The sequence below is a fragment of the Aythya marila genome, assembly GCF_965140915.1.
Source record: "Aythya marila genome assembly, chromosome: 3".
NCBI lineage: Eukaryota > Metazoa > Chordata > Aves > Anseriformes > Anatidae > Aythya > Aythya marila.
This window is the reverse complement of record NC_139044.1, coordinates 74969496-74987376: the sequence shown is the minus strand read 5'-3', so window position 1 is coordinate 74987376 and position 17881 is coordinate 74969496. Positions and strand designations below refer to the sequence as shown.

Below are 17881 nucleotides of genomic sequence, written 5' to 3'. Positions count from 1 at the left end.
TAATGTCCAGCATAGCACATTCAACTGCAGCTGACTGGAGGCTACAGCCTGCTCACAGCTGGCAAAATCTTACAAACTTGTTATTCACATGTTTATTCCAGTATTGCAGAACTCCTTTGCAGCTCCATGTCTTTGGATTTAAATCTGACTTCTGAAAAAGAGCTCACTGTCCTGAAAATCTGTTTGACTCTGCTAGAGAACAAAAGCCTCAGCAAAAACTGACTGGGAAAACTGATTTGAAGAAGGCCTCCAGTTCTCTTAGGAGAATTTTGTTATTATTGTTTTAAGTGCACATTTAAAACGTATTTAATCACCTATCCTCTTGTGCAAAACTCTTACACGAGTGTAGCCTGGCTGCACACGTTTAATATCTGCAAGTATTAAAGCCTGTGTGTTAGCAAAGGATATCAGTGACTAACAACTCGCAATAATAAAGGTTATCTTCTCTCCTCTCCAAGGCCTTGACAGACTAGGAAATAGAGAGATGAAAGACAGTGGGCTCCAACTTCTCATCTCTGTGTAGTTAGTGAGCTAGCTCTTTCTTGACCAGAGAAGTATGTAGTGCTGATATAGATCCATGTGTTCACTGTATTACAACCATGATAGCTCCACAGGCCTTAGGGCACAGCTCCATAGGCCTGAGGTCAGAGCCCTGTGGATGCGTGTGCCAGAGGAGGGCACAGCCCCTGAGGACCAGCAGCCCCCCTGCAGCATTCCCAGCCTTGTCAGCACATGAAGTGTGAGAGCAATGGCTCTGCATGCCCGGAACAAAACACTTGAATATGGAAAGGAGGAGGAAAGAAAAAAGGGTAACATTCCTTGTGCTTTGCTGAGCTGGGATTTACTCACACTTCTCATAGTTCATGTATTTACCATTGCTTTATCTTTTACGTACCATGGACTGTTGAAGAACTGAGGATGCTAAGGTAGCTGGATTCACATTTCTGTGATTCAATGTCCAGGTCTCCAATTTTTAAGATCAAGCGTTTTCCCTGAGGTACTTGGATTTTCTTTTCACAAAGAGTGTAGTTTGGGTATGTCCCAGGATAGTTCTTGGATGCCAGGGTCCCACTGTCTTGATACATCACCATGTGCCCACATCCATCCCCTGCAGAAGAAGAAACAATGAAGAAAACCAAAATGTACTCCTCAATAAAAAAAAAAACTGTAATAAAATAAAATCTGTAATAAAATGCTGACCACAAAATCATCTCATATGCACTCTGCCTTCTAAAAAATATTTTGTAATGCTCCACCTTAGTTATGCAGTTGTTGGAGAACAGGTAATTAAAATAAATGGAGTCATATTTATCTTGTAAAGCAGTAGAAAAGAGGGTTGGAAACACTCATGAATTAAGATGTATTTGACAATCCTATATAAACAGTCTTTCTGGTTTTGTTTTACAGCCAAACCCTACTGAAAACTTAAAGACGCAATTTCACATGTAATAGGTAGGATCCCTCCTTAAAGAGTTTTCTCTCAATTATCATTCCATATTTTATTTCCACAGAAAGAGCCATCAGGGAGAGGGTAACTGAATCACGCCTGAAAGCACAAACATGACTTAACTGCATACTATCACAGACCTGACTCATCTTACTTTCCTGATGGTTCTCTTGCTCCACTTGCACAGTACAAAAAGCAGTGGGGACAAGGCAAACACAGAAAGGTGGGACGAGTATCATCAGCCCTACACACAGGCTACTTCACAGAAGCATCCCTGGAAATATCAGTGCTGCTGCCTCCTTGCTAACAGGTCATGGGGCGGTGCTTGCCTGCTCCAGCATGGGAAGAATGCTGCCACTGGCAAATTAGTTTTTTTTTTTTTTTTTTTTTTTTTTTTTTTTTTTTTTTTTTTGTGGCCATGTGTAGGAGTGAGCTCAGCTTTGGGGACTTTCCTTGGTGGAGAAGCATCTGAAGAGCAGCTGCAGCAGAACATATGACAACAGGAAAAGGCACATGGAAATACTGGGGGGATGTGGGGGCTGACATGGAAAACAGGATGCATCCACGGAGGGGAAGGAAGCAGGTATCAGATAAGAGACCTTGACGACTAAAGGAAGCAATTTTTAGTGAACTATTTAAAAGTATACCAGTAATGTGAAATCTATATATTAAAGCTAGAATTATTTGAAAGAATCTGCTGAATCTTTCAAATAATGAAAACTATCACAACAGTGGAATTAGTGCCATATCTATGTGCATGTAGCAGTCCTCAGGTTTAGGTCAGTTAGGGCACAGGCGCTCTTTACATAGAAGTCTTATATTCTGTTACCCTTTATCACTACAAAATTGATACTAACTCTAAAAGTGTTAAAACAGAGAATCCTGAAGAGCTGGGAATTCATGTTTACTTTACGCATAATTTTACTTTTGGGGATGTTTTGGTTAAACTGTTTTGACCTGGCCATTTTAATTACTACCTGAATTTCCTTCCACAATCACGTGGAGGAACATACTTAAGATTTGGGAAGATTGTTTAAAAGTAAACAACTAGAAATGAAGTGTTGATAAAGAAATGTACCATGCTGGGGGCTGGGGGAAAGTGGCATGCTGTGCAAAGATAAGCTCCAAGCTATCAAACTTTGACTCACTACTATATAATTACACTGCCATTTCATGCAACTCACTCAACTGCTTTTTCACAGGCAAGAGTGTTTATTTTGAAGCTTTATCATTATTTCTAGCTTTGTTGCCTGCTATTTAATTCTGTCAAAGGTTCATGCTTGGAATAGAGGTGAATAGGAGACATAGACCCAAAATCGTATCGCCATAAAACACATTAAATATGTTTTTTCAGATCTTTTTGTTCATATGCTTGAAAAAATAGCTGTTGTTAAAGTTTTTTATCCTAGCTCTATTGATTTTAGAATGCATGGGAAAATGCTAAAGATGAAAGGCAAACTGGTCTCTTGAGAAAATCATCTTTTTAATGGAAACTTTCTGCAGCAGGAATTAAAATATAAGGAGCAATACGCTACATATGCTGTCAACTTTCTTGATCCAGAGAGGAGTCTGGGGAGGTCCAGGCAGCATAAAAACAGATCACTGTGGGGAGGACACAGGACAATCCTGCAGCCTGTGTAGCAAAAAAGAGCTGCCCATGGCTTTTTTTTTTTTTTTTAACCACATTTCTAACTGTAAGCATTATTTTAATTGGGCTGATGAAAGTAAAGTCACTGCAGTCTGTAGTCTTGGTTTGCTGCTTGTACTCATTGGTGAGAGAAGAGGGAAAACAAAAGGAAAAAAAGTTATACATCCACAGCAAAATGTTACGGGGACAAACTCCTTAAAACAAAAAGTCCAGTGTTTGCATTGCCTTCATCTCACTGGGTCACATTCTGGCCTGTGTCACCTCAGTAAAATCCCAAGGATCCTCTATGGTACAACTCTCCTAAAAAAGCTGAAGAGACGTCACTCTCATGGTGAGATGCTGACAACTGTACAGGTCACAGAGCACTGTATTTCTGCAGAAAGTGTGCAGGCAAAACTGTGCAGAGACCTCAGCCTGCCATCCCCCTCTTTGGAGGTTATACAAGGTCTGGTCCCTAGGGAAAATCCTTTTTAAAAATCTGTGAGTCAGCATTCAAATGTATTAAGACCAGAACATCTTTAGAACTAAGAAAGCATATTTGCTATTTTCCAACTTTTCACTTGTGCAATGTAGATAGCACAGTCATTCAAGTACTCCAGCTGATGAGAGGCAAGCGCAGCATCATCTTGCACCTGTAACATGCCTCACTGCCTCTGCTCTGCCTGCCTACCTCAAAGGAATAGGTCACGGCAAAAGCTCATCTGCCAAAAGAACTGAAGCAATGTACAAAAAGTCAGGCCGAGTACTAGTAACTATCCTTTATGACTCCAGCTCTACATTTTGAATTTTGCAGCAGAATTACCAGAAGAAAATAAAAAGTTACACTGAAATTTACTGGAAAATGCACCCCAGTGAAGGAGTCTGAAGGTATGGAAGCAAAGCAGAATAAAGTTCAGGATCTGCTAATTCAAATAGATTTTAAGACAAAATGCAGAAAAATAAATGTATAAAGTATAACTCTACTATAAACCAAAGGCTCAGGAACGGAGGCTGATTGAAAGGAATTCAAGATGTATCCCTGTATCGCTGTTCAAAATTTCAAATAAAAAATATGAATAAGGTTATCATTAGTTTTGTTCTTATTGGTATTTTTACGTGAAATTTAGTTTTTCAATAGAAATGCATTGGCCAAACCTCAAATACATTGAGTTTTAAATCCAACTGCTTGTCCTTATTAAAACTACAGTTCGAGTTTCTCATGTCACATTCTTTCATATAGGCACAGCTCTTCTGGCTGGAAATAAGTGTATTTAACCGGTCAGTTCAAAGTAGGGTTTCTTGTTCACATTAAGTTTTCATTTAGCATTGCTTTTGGGTGCTGTTTTCTATCACCCCATCTGGCAAGAAGTTGATGGCCTTGCCTCAGACATCCAGGTTTCATCGCTTCCCACTGGACTCAAGCTAAGCAAAATATTTGAGCACAAGGTATTCAGCAGCCAGAAAGTCTAAACATGCTTAGATTTAATAAAATCTCTCCTCAGCACCAGAAGTTCCTAAAAGCACATCAAACATGCTTTGTAAACTGTGTTCCCACGGGCATTTGAATCAAGATCAAGATCGCAGCCTCTGGATTGAGGGCACCCGCCTGTTGGCCTACGCTCAGGTTGTACGAAAGATCACACAGCGTTGGAATTAAGACTGTTTACCATGAAGATAAAAATAGTCTCCTGTGGGAGATGATGGAAATACCTCCCCGAGGACTGGGAGGTGCAACCAGCACCTTCTGCTGCAGAACCAGGTCCCCCTGCTTGCCCTTTGCCTCTGCTGAGAGTAACGCGTACGTGTAAAATCCAGCCTGGTCTCACCCAGAGGACCTCAGGATGTGGGCCATGCTACCTCTGTGGAGAGTGTGAGGGGATGTACTGATGGGTGGTAGTATTTCTCCCCCTTATCTGCCTGCATGGTGGATGTGTGTGGAAAAAGGTGAAGGGAGTATCCCTGGGTGGCCATGTCTGGGCTGGGCCTGGCCATGGTGGCTGGCTCATGGGCAGGAGGGTCCCCTGCCCTGGAGGGACATCAGTGGTGAAACCTGTGCCCATGAATGAGACCCAGCACCACGAGCTGCCCCAGGAACTGTGGCTGGGAATGGGATGCCTTTCACTAAAGAGTGTCAGTCCCAGAAGCAACAGAGCTGGAGAGCTCTGAAAATAACACTGGTTCCTCACGGCACCTTCCTGCCATCCTATATCACCTGGATGCCTCCCTGCTCCTGTCTCTTTCCGCAGGCCAGCTCGTGGGCTGAGCTTCTCTTTCCCCTGGGCTTGCCCACCCTTGGCCCACACACACAGGGGGTGCACACTGCCTTTATCCATGGGCTTGGAGCACTGCCCCCTGCACTAGGGAAGAGACTACTGTTCTCAAATGCCTGCTGTAGGAAGATTTCATGCGCTGCAGCTTTTATTGAACGATGTTTATACCGCCAACTACAAAATTGTTACACGGCATGGTATCAAAGTATGTTTTCAGAAGCGCTGCTACAATGTCCTGGCAGAAAACAGCTGCCTTTTTCATCCCTCTGATTCACATTCACTAAGCAATTAATAACCGGCTTGGCCTCGCTCCAGTGCTAAATACGTTCTATTCCCAAGCGTGCTCAGGCACACGGCCGGGCCCGCATGCTCCGCCGCCCCTCTGGGCGCAAACATTTCTCTCCTGGTTACTGATTCCCAATGCCACCCTGCCCTTGGCTGCCTTCTCACCACAATGAAGACCCCCAAACCAGCCCTATTTCCATCTCTGCCTCATCTCTCCCCATCTGGCTGCCTGCATTTTCCACCTTCACAGAGATGCTCGAGGCAAACTGAGCACCATCTCCCCACCTTCCCCTGCCCACATGGAGGCCTGGGTACAGAGCTGCTGGTCTGTCCTCTTCCTTCCCACTCCTCCTGCTCCTGAGAGCATGGAGCTTGTCTGCCAGTTCCTATATTCCGGATTCAGCCAAAAATCAGCATTTTCTGGAGAGTTACAGCCTGCAAGAAAATGCAGCCAAAGCAAAGAAAATGCCACTGAACTGAGGATGGGGCTTTGTTGATAATCCCCACACATGGAGACATGAGATTCAGCTCATCTTCCATGTTGCTTTCCCTGAAGTAATAATTCCAGCTTATTAAAAGATACAGTAATAACTGTCAAGAAAGAGTTCTGTGCCCATGTTTGAAAGATTTGAGTTGTGCATAAGAGCAGATGAATATCTAAATAAGAAATCAAATCTTTCCAGTCAGACCTGTGCCCTCTCTGATCACATGGGATAGGAGAACAGACCAGGGGAAAAACAAGATTTGTTGCAAGATGCCACCCAAACCACTGATGCAGTCTTGACAACATGCTAGGTTTCCATACATCTGCTACAACCTTTGTCACTTACAGAAGCATGCACACTGCAAATAAAAGTGGGTTTGTGCTTTCATCACTCTGTGATTGATCAAGTGAGGCTCGGAGTTAAGCACTTCACTTCTCACCTCTCCACCTAGAAACCTGAGTGAGGAGTGCTAGCTTTTTACTGGGCCATTACAATGGAACAGAGAGGTCACCACACCATCAAGACCTAAACCCATCACTTTTCCATAGAACAACAAAAATCTCAGACCTCTTTGCTTTTCCTGGCAATGGGCTCAAGTGGCTAACAAAAACACAGGGCAACATCGTGGGCCTGAGGCATTTCTGTGTGGGCGAGCATCGCCAGCCCTCCACACTGCCTCCCTGGTGGTGTTGGCACACAGATGCCATTGACGCCAGTGGAGCAGCTGATCAAGCCCTGTGTGCAAAGAAGTATATAAAAATCCACAGCAGTGCTTTTTTCAGAAGTCCAGCTTCAGATTCTTCACAGCATTTTGTGGAGACTGCAAAGAGAATTTAAAATGATGAAAGAAACTACGGGAAATTAAGGCAAGTCTATAATCATCTGAAAAAACAATGACTGCAATCTTCCATGGACTTTATATTAGTATTAATGTTTTCAAGGAAAGAAATCCCCCACTTTGCAGTATGCCCGACTGCAGATGGAATAATAAATACGGTCTAAACTTTTTCTTTGAATTGCATTCTCATTTGTTTGACTCCATAGGGTCCCCAGGAAACATTTTAACCCCTGTGCTGCAGCTGTCCCTCACAACACTCATTTTGCTGCCAAATCTAACCAAGCGGGAGGTGGGGAGTGCTGGGAGGGGGGCTGAGGGCAGGAAGGGAAGGTAGAGCAGCAGAAGAAACAAAGGAACATTGTACAGGGCTGATTTCGTAGCCCAAATTATTTACTTACTGACTTCAAAGGGATGCAAAAGGAGAAGGAGGTCAAACAAACCACAGTGTGTTTTTCCCTCCTCCTCGCAGACATTATTTACTGTAATGTCTCTCTTAAAGTAGGAATGAGAATGCAGCAAATGATCTCAAATTGGTTCCACAGCGGTTCTATAAATCACAGATTCCTCCCATGCGCCCAGCTGTGATTGCCCCCCCCGGCCATTTGGCAGTGGCTAGGGGCTGGCTTTCCCCTTGGCTTTCCTGCAACCAGCCTTGGGGGATGCCCTGTCTCAGATGTGTAAGAAGTCATTTTGGTAACCAGTTGGATTGCCATCATCAAGTATATTTAAAAAACAACAACAACAAAACTGACAACCATTTTTATATTCCTTATATAACAAAGTAGCTTCCAACCATATTACCATTTTTCAAAATTAGATTTTTTTTTAGCAATAGTTAGCAGTAGCAAGGGAAATCCTTTTAGCTGTGCTGACCTACATGGCAGTACTTCAATGGATTGCCACAAACAACGTGGGCAGCCTTTACTACCCCAGAAAGCTCTCACATTTGCAGAAGTTTGCAGAGATTAAAGTCTCTCAAGACCAGAGCTTTCATTTATTTAGCTGCTAATGTGTAAAACAAAAGCTGAAATCTCCTTTTGAGCAATTTCATCTATCAACAGGAAACCACTTTTCAGTAAAGAGGCAACTTTATGCTTAGCATTCAGGCTCATAACCTTAACGAGGAATAGAATAAGTTTCACTTAAACTACCACAAATGTGAACCAGAAACTCACATGCTAAAACCCTTCCAGTTTCTATATATAGTTAAAGATTTAATTACTTTTGTCATTTAAACAATTAACTTTCTGGAGACCAACCATGTCCTCTGAATATATACATCTTAGAGACTTGTGTCATGATGAAGCCAAACGCTACCTGGGCTATATCTATGCATGAGAGTAAGTGACAAGAAAACTCAAGATTACCCTAGAAATTACAGTACCAGAAAGAGAAAACAGTAGCTACAGCCTTGATGGTGTCTTTCATATAAATTATTTATGAGGACACAGGATTAAGAAGTTGCTGCATTCCATAAAGAACAAGATCGTACAACATGTAAGGGACGAGGTTTACACAAAAATTAAAATAGCATCATACAGTTCTCTTGCTTCGCTTCTATCGAATACTCAGAAGTAGTAGCAAAAGAGGCTTGCCTTTGCTTTTCAGGAGGACTATCTGGTTCCATCACAATCTGTGAAAGACAGACAGTACCAGAGTACATGTCAAAAATAAGCATGTTTTAGTCACTGCTTCCAGGACTTAGGCAGTGTACCCAAATGTAGTCCTACAGAGAAGCGAGTTTCAGCACTGGAATTTGCTTTTCAGCATTCTAAATACAGCAATCTTGAGCCTGTGGGTGTGAGAAAACTTCTCTATGCCTTTTAACTGCTGCAACAAAAAAGACTTTTACTTATTTATTTATTTATTCACTGCATAGCTGCATATAATATTTATCAATGCCTTTCTTTTACGAATGTGCATGCTGCTGTGACTCATCACCTCAACACTTTATTACACTGTGAGTTTTGGGGAACAGATGTGAGAATGGATCTACATATTTATATTATTTTCAGAGGAATCACAAGTGTAGGGTCCCCATTTTGCAAGCCAGAAGTTGATTTTTTATTTTCCAGCAAACATCTGCCTACCTGAAAATACATGGACCCCATGTTAAGGTGTCCATCCTCAAGTGCAGAGGTGCTGAGAAGGCACAAGCACTCGGTTCACTGCCCAAGCACTGGTTGTAGCTGCACACTGAGAAGGAATCTCGGAGGACTGTTAGTAAGTGGAAATGTGGTCATGCTCCTCCACCAGCTACTCATGTAGAGTGAACCTTGGGGAAGCTCCAGTACTGTAAAGACTAAAAGGGAATAAATAGCCTACAAGCAGACACTTATTTCCTATCCCTCTGCCCACAATTCCGCAGCAGTGCAGCAGGAACAAAGTGGGAAATGGAGCTCCCACTACCCCATGCTGGCCCCCCTGAGTTTGGTGGGGCTCTTCTACTATCAGGGCACCTTCTTTGATTCCCCTAATGTGGGGCAAACATGCAGTTGGATTTCTATTAAGGGCTTTTCAGGCAAAGTAGGAAATGCTAATCTTAACTGAGAGACATATCATATATATGCAAATTGCTTGCTCTACTTTCTCCATCTGTGTTTTTTTTTTTTTTTTTTTCCCTAGGTTTTTCTCTTTGCTATGCTTTAGTGGAGATTAACTTACAGTATATTGCACTGAACTAGGACTGTGTGGGAAACATATGCTGCAAGCTCAGGGCCAAACTCGAATATTGGGTAGCACAGAAATAGGAATATTCACAGCCATGGTAAGTACTGGCAAGCCCACAGGGACAGGAAACTCGGAGACACCAGGTTAAAAAGAGGCTGAAGTAGAGCTGTCCCAGATAAGGTAGCAGGTGGGAAGGCAAGATTTCACAACAGCTTTAATTTGGGTAAGAGCAAACGTCTGAACATGATAGGATGAAACCCCACCACCACCACCTTTTGTTTTTAATATGCAACTCCCTTGTTAGTGTGACACAAGCCAGGAAAGACTGATATTTATCAGTAATTAAGGCTGGTCGATTTTCTTAAAATCAAACCTGTCCTGACTTATTAGCACAATCACACATCCACTTCCTTTTGCTTGTATGACTAGATTTAATATGTGATTTGTTGTGGTATGTGATTGAAAGGACAACAGAAAGCACACTACTTCTGTCAAAGCAAATTATGTAAATCCTACTTAATCCACAAGGTATAAGTTACTAAATATCTCAAGAGAAAATTGGTTTGTGAGGGAAAATAATTGCCATCTATTCACAAGACTCAATGTTCTGCTTTGCCTTTTGACTCATTTAACTTATAGGAAACCAACTCTTTCTACCATAATTATTGCAATCGAACAGCAAGTGGTTCTCTGCAACTCCAGCAGAAATGGCAGTAAAACTAACTGAACTAAGACACATCTACAATCAAAGATGTACATCAGGCTTCTGACCTGGAGCACTGAAGGAAAGAAATGTTTTCTTCCAGTATTCCCATGCTACTAGCCTGCCTGATACTCATCATCAAGGCATTAACCAGAATGGTACACTCAGAATCTCAGTGAAACATGAAACGTTGCAGTCTCCCTGGTTTGTTGTGGTTATATCTAGCTGGTGCGAACTATATTTCCAATTCTAAAAATAAAAATTTTACTAGCCATAGAATTACTTAAGTACTACGTTACTGGTTGTGACACCGTGTATGAACCACAGCATCATTTCTGCCACTTTCAGTCTTCTGTGACTTGTTAATATGAGATTGTATAAAACGTATTTGCAAATAGAAGTGAAAAACAATGCACAAGAGACTGTTTTTATACCACTCTGTGTACACTACTTACACTGCAACTCCATATTTTCCTTTTATTTGACTGGATTTTTTTATTTATGTATTTATTTTTGATTAGCCCCAATCTTGTTCTCATGTTTTCATACAGTGTATGGTAGAAAGGTATGCGATTTTTCACTCACCTCAAGAGTGAATACTTCGGTGCAACTGCTCAGACACTAATTTATTTTGATAAAACATTATTTTGCTTTCCACGTAGGGAACAAAGAGAACTAATTTCTTCTAAAAAACAGGAGATTCATTTTCAAAGCACAAGCATTAGCACTTCCTGAAAATCAGTAAGTTCTCAGATATGTGTTTTATAGAGAAGTTTAACTATGCCTCTTCTACCTGTGATGAAATACTAATAGATCAGAAAAAGCTGACTCCTTGGGCTTGAAAATGTTGACAGTTCTGACTGCCCAGCTTCTCATCATACATGACACAACAATTCATATTACAGCTTACCTACAAAAATTCTGCTTTAAAGCATTTAGTGGGGGCACAGAGCCTATGGCTCCAAGGCATTTCAGCTTTAATTCTCCCTTCCCTGACATGGGAAGCATGGGATAATACAAATCCCTGGCTTTGGGAACAAGCTGAGACAATGTGGATGGAGGGCAATGTCTCTGGTGTTAGCTGTGGAACTTGCTGCTAAATCCTCCCAGTGGAGGGGCACCCTCAGGATCTTTACAGGTTTAGATAGATATTTTTTTCATACTCAGAGGAGAAAATTGACTTATTATTATTATTATTATTATTATTATTATTATTATTATTATTATTATTATTATATTTTTTTTATTCTGAGCTTGTTTCGCAAAGAAAGCATGGCTGACTGTTAAGTCAAAGCAATCCACCGCCATGGTACTGGTATGGCACCTAAATAAAATAGATGTAAGTGGTTTCAAGAATCTGCAAATTTCTACTCCGTGCAGCTGCAACAACAAGACTCAACCATGTAATAAAGTGATTCTGTTTGGATAGATGAAAAAACCCACCTATGTTTCCAGTGTTTTGAGGTCTCTCCTTACTACACCATGAAGAAAAGGTTTGTTTGATTTCTTACAGGACACACAGGCCTTTGTATAGTATGAGAGATCACATCCAGAATTCCCCATGCGTTTTTGTAATTTGAAATAAAGCAAATAAACACAATTTTTATTCAGTAGACATGAACATCTGGAAGATGACATCAACATGACTTGAACTGTAATGTCAAAGTGCTAGACTGAAATCCAATACTGTTGAACAATTTGTGGTGGGAATGCCAGAAACTTGAACATGGCAGATTAAAACTGTGATGGAAACAAGGTTTCTGCAGCAGCTGAGGGAAGGAACAACAGTTTGGAGCTCTGCTAAAGGTGGGGTGGAGGAATAACACAACAAACTTGTAACTTCCTGAAGAAATTACTGCAATTACAGTAGCAGCTTAAGCCTAAATGTGATACTAAATACCAAAACGAAGATCCTGCTCTCGAAGAGGCTATGGATCTGCATTTCTAGCTTTGACCTGCTCTGCCTTCCCCATTTATTCTCCTTCCTTTTTTTTTTCAGGGTGTTTGAAAAAAACCTTTACTGGAGCTCCTTCGAGATGAGCAGAGAGAATATGGGCTCTGCCTATGCAGAGGAGCGGTGTGGGGCTGCTGTAGAGGCAGCTGCTGTGGCCAGGCAGCAACCCATCCCACCAGGGAAATGGAAATAACGAGCAAGGTCACTCTGGGACTGGAAGTGCTAGTCAGGAAGGATGAGAAAGCCCCATCACCACCAAACTAAACCTTCATATCTTAGAAGGAAACTCCTGAGAGGCATGTCCTAGCTCTGTCAAAAGAAGAGGCAGGCAAAGAGGGAATTCCTACCTTTCTAGTAATGCTCTCAGCTCTTGGACTTAATTACACAGCATAAAAAATCCTAACTACTGGAAGCCTCCCTATGTACATGTGTCCAGTAGACCTCAGAAATATGGCTTTAGCATTCACACATTTTTCACAGACAAAATGGGTTTAATTAGATAATTCATAATTTTTGCTTTTAGAATAAATGAAGATATCTTCATACTCTTAAAATTAGTCAAGCCGTTTGACTTTTTTTTTTTTTTTAATTTAACATAATATTATTATTATTTATTTTTTTAACATCACTAGTGCATTGTCCCAGTTTGAAGTTTCCTAATCCCAGTGGTAATTCTAATTAAGCCTTTTGGGAAAGCTGTGTGCTTATTCTTATGCACTGCTATTAACATTTTTTTTTTTTTTTTAATTGCAGATAGTTGGGATCCAATGCCATTCCACTGAATCCAGTCAGGAGGATTTTATTTTGATTTTGTCTGGCTTGTTTTATTCTTAACAGATGGTGCAAACCCATGTGTTGATAAGTACATGCCACAGGAGAGCATCTGATACGATACAGTCAGCCCCAAACCTCCAGCAACGTCTACACTGAGGACTTCAGCGCACACCACCACTCAGGAGCACGCTTCTCAGCATGGTGTGTTGTCTCAGGCGAGCTTTCTAAACTGTCATACTTCTGGTGCCCAAAATGGCTTTGAGAAGGTACCTTAAGTATCTCTATGTAGTATAAGCATCCTCAAACATGTTTTGTTTTTTTTAAAAACTATTTTTTACTGTGCTAAACACATAGCTCCAGTGGACTATTGGTGGCATGGTCTGATAAATACAAATTAATGAATTTTGCATATGTAAATCAACATATAATTTGTATGAAATATTATTCAACAGCCATGCATGTTATGTGCGTGTGCTGATATTTCAGGGAAGAGCTTTCCCAAAGCATCTTTTTCCTCCCTCCTTTGTCAGTGAGACTCCCAGAGGCCTCCCTGTCTCTGATTTCGTTTGAAATATGTCCTCTGGTAACCTAAAGAGAAGTACATATAAAGGGCTTAGAGCTATTTATAGCAAAGTCTGTGCAACTAAAAACATGGCAATTTTCATGTGGTGGGTATACACAGCACTTATGAACTGCAACCGGAAAACTGTTGCCTCCGTCTTCAGTGATTCTAGTCAGCATTCACAACGCGACACAGGGGGAGCCAAGGAAGGAAGTAGACATAAGGACAAAATGCAAACAAACTGAAAAATTTACCAATCGGTTATATGCAGAATCTGTGGAGGGTGTGGGGTGTGTGCATACAAGAAAGATTCATCTTTATCTGCATTGCAAACTGCTGGAAGTGGGTATGCAGACTGGATTAGCATTATCACACCAATATTCTTCAGTACGTGTTTTGTGCAAGTCCCTGAGAACAGGCATAGTCTCTCATAATTACTGCACACACTGTTGCCACATCAAGTAACAGCCCTGACTCAAAACCCTACTGCCCCTAAGTTCTTCCAACTTATGCGAAAAAGATGAGCATTGGGTGCAACTGTAAACAGACCCAGAAACACTGCAACCAAAGTTCACATTTGGATGCTGATCTGCAAATCCCACATTAGCTAGTGTCACCATCGTGCTTCATTTGAAGTGAAAATAAATGAGTTATACCAAGAGTGGTGGCTTCAGTCTTGCTCTTAATAGAGTGAAATCCCCCTTTCCTATTCGCCTTCCTACAAATAACCAACCCACAGATTGTTTTTTAAATCCAACTGGCCAGAATTTGCTTAAGAAATGTAATTGAAGATTACTTAAAACTCTGAAGACGGAAGACTCAGATTTGACTCTGATTTAGGTAGCTGCTGCCCAAAATTACATATTTCAGTCTCCTGCTCAATGAGACCAGAAGAAAAACTGGAGAACAGTGAATGGCAAACATAACGTGTTCGGATCTGCCTCCCCTCTACCTTGGTCTTGACCTGCTGGAAGGAGACCTTGAAAAGGGGCACCAGGTCTAGTGTGGTTGTGTGAGGCTGGGCAGGTGGGGTACAAGGTATAATCTGTGGTTGTCAGCAAAGAACTGGCAAGTGAAACCACAAGAGAAGTCAAGATCAGCATACAGCATAATTAAAATGTGCTTATTTTCCCTTTTATTATAAATCCCATAGTTATTTTATCACTCGTTCACAGTCATAGGTATGACATTTGTCCCCAGGTAAGATGTACTAAGCTCACAAATATGTTTTAATTAAAACTAGTTCCCTAATCACACGTCCTTTCCTGTCATCAGTCTATGAAAAACAAAATGCTGTGTTTCATAGATGTCCTCAGACAATGTACATCTTTAACACGAGCAGAAAAAGAGCTGACACACAGGCTCTGCACAGTCACCTCAGTATGAGCTACACTATGAAGCAACACCACAGTGAAAAAGGGGCCTTTCCCTGATTTAAGACTTAAAAGAAAAGATATAATGGCAGCTTCACCCTTGTTTTGTAGCATCCCTCGGGATAGACTGAGAAGACACGTGAACTTGTTACCTGTGGGTTCTGGTCATGGAAAAAAGCAGACTGCACAGCCAGTTCATTAGATGACAGAAAACTGCACTACTTTATATAATATAAATATATTTAAATCAATATATTTAAATCGGTACATCTTTCCAGGAACCAGCTGGTGGGAGACACCAGTGGTCACAATTCAGAATTAGCTGAAACTCAGGCCTGATTCACTCTGCCACTTCTCATGCTCCATTACAACTTTTAAGTCAAGGTGAGAAGCTTGTGTAACAGGAAGTTTGTCTCCACTTATCCTTATCACCTCCCTCCACTGGTGCGGCTGCAGAACACTTAGCCCCTAATTTATAGGGCAATATCAATAAACAAACAAGTAGAATAATGCCCCCCTAAGGAGAAAGGGAAGATTTGGGTCAAAATCTCTTCCGGTCTCTAAATGCTGGGCAGACTTGTAAATGTGAGTTTAGGAATATGGTTTACCTGGTTGTCTTAGGACTTCTGTTTCTGTGCTGTTGGTTTGATGGCAGAAACACTTCAGACATGAGTAAGAAACAACAAAAGCGCCTTTACCACTCAGTTTTGGAATACAGACAAGGAGTCGGAGTCACGCTTAATTGCTGAAGTGCCACTGCATGCACTAAAACCCCCAGAAATCCCAGCAAACTTACTAACCAACTCTCCAAGTGACTTTGTCCTTGAGGTCATCATGACAAAACATTGGTACGAGAGGAGGCAAAAACACACACCACCACAACAGAACACAGATGGATAGAGAGGAAGTTTTTTTTAACCATCTCTGTTTCCCAGATCATATCAAATTGGAGTCTCAAAACTGGGAAATACATATTGAGGATAGCACAGCAAAGTTTCAAGAGGAAAAACAAAGCTATTGCATGAAGCTGGTAAGCGGAAATGTCACTTGGCTTGTACCAATTTTTCCCCAGTGGAAGTTTGTATCAGAAATCCCCATAACTAGGAAGTTAGGGAAAAAAAAAAAAAGGTATAAATCAGCCAAATAAAGTGCTTTGTGGCACTGCCTGGGTGCTACACTAACCCAGAGCACCGGGTGTTGGAATTTGCAGCCAGATTTGATACGGGGACTATCAGCTTGCCTGAAGTTTGCTGTCAGGCTCATTACTATGCCTAACTTCCAGCACTACTTCGGCGGTAGCTGTCAGTGAACTCCTCTAAGATGGATGCACCGGGCCGGGCAATGCCACAGCCGGCAGCTCGCAGTTGCCCCGCAGCAAAAGCCAGCTGGATTCACAATTCACACGGAAGCTCAACTGGGAGTCGCACACAAACAGAGGGCAAACAGAGCAGCTCCCGGGCCCTCGTTTCACCAAGCTGCGGGATCCCAGCGAAATCCCCACCAAACTTTGTCTCGGCCGGAGCAGGCGCTGCTCTTCCCGGCGGGGCTGCAGGTGAGCGGCCCGGGCTGCGGGGCGGGGGCTGCCGGTACCGGGAATGGGCTCGGGCCCCTGCAGCAGCCCCATCCCCATCTTCATCTCCATCCCCATCCTCATCCTCATCCCATCCCATCCCATCCCCACCGCCGGTGCCGGAGCAGAGCCGGTGCCGAGCCCGGGCGCCCCCGGGGCCGCAGGCGCCGCGCCTCCAACTTGCCGGGGACTTTTCCCCGCTGCCGCGACTTCGGGAAAAGAAGAGCAGAAGGGACCCACGAGAAACACCCCCCGACTAGCGGAGGACGAGGGGAGCGGGAGGACACGCTCGCCCTCAGGCCGGTTACCGCCGTAATCTCGCAGCTCCTCGGAGCGGGGATAAAGGCGGCGGGGATTAACCGGGTCAGCTGCGCGCAGCCCACGGACCCCCCCCGGACCCCCCGGACCCTCTCCCCGGGGCGAGGGCAGCTGCCGGCTCCCAGGAGGGGGGCGACCCCCCCCGGCTGCCCCTGCCCCCGGACTCACCCAGCTTCTCCGCCCGCAGCCAGAGCGGGGCCGAGGCTCCCAGCAGCAGCGAGAGCAGCAGCGAGGGGGCGGCCCGCGCCCCCCCGGCGGGGCTCATGGCTCCGGCACAACTTCCCCGCTTCCCTCCCGCTCCTTTCTCTTCCTCTCCTCCTCCTCCTCGCCGGGGCGGCCCCGGGTCCGGCCCTCCTGCCCGCCGAGGGGGGCGGCCGCCCCCTCGCATCCCTCTGCCGCAGGTGCCGAGCAGGAGCAGGGGCCGCACGGGTGCCCCCCCCGAGCCGCGCTGCAGCGCTGCCGCCGCCTGCCCGGGCTGGGGGTGGAGAGAGGAAGCGGGAGAAGGGGCAGCGCCGCCCTTCCCATCGGGCTGCCTCCTTCTCCTCCTCCTCCTCCTCCTCCTTTTCCTTCTCCCGCCAGCCCCGCTGCCCCCTCCCGGGGTTGCCGCTCCGCCCTGCCGCTGCTTTTCGCCGCCTACAAGCTAAACCCCTCCGGACCTGCCCGGCCCCAGGGGGGGGGACCTATGGCACAGGTGGGGGCGGCCCCGTGCGCTGCTGAGGCGGCTGCTGGCCCCCAAAAGGAGCCTACTTGCAACCCACCTGGAGTCTTGGAGACAACCGGTGGTTATTAGCTCCTACAGGACTTTAGGGAAGGGCAAGCCTATAACCTTTATCCTAACTGAGCTCGTGTTTCGCAAATGGTAACATCTGTTTGTTAACTTCCTTACAGGCACTGTTATACATAGTCACCAGGCACGTTTTTTACCCAGTACATTACATTCCTATATACACGAATTTAACACAGATTTTTAGTACTCAAGACTTACCCTTTCCTTACAAAGGAGGG

The 17881-nt window shown here is 43.7% G+C and overlaps 1 protein-coding gene across 1 annotated transcript in view; it reads right to left on the bottom strand.

The window, feature by feature from the left end:
* Nucleotides 1-17141, bottom strand: part of DCBLD1 (discoidin, CUB and LCCL domain containing 1) — a gene marked incomplete at its 5' end in the record, with an annotated part of 48694 nt that extends 31553 nt beyond the window's left edge. The window contains 2 exons of the mRNA XM_082756651.1: nucleotides 896-1108; nucleotides 17045-17141. Of these exons, the coding sequence (XP_082612777.1) occupies nucleotides 896-1108; nucleotides 17045-17141 (310 nt within the window). The remainder of the gene's footprint in view (nucleotides 1-895; nucleotides 1109-17044) is intronic.
* Nucleotides 17142-17881: the final 740 nt, after the last annotated feature.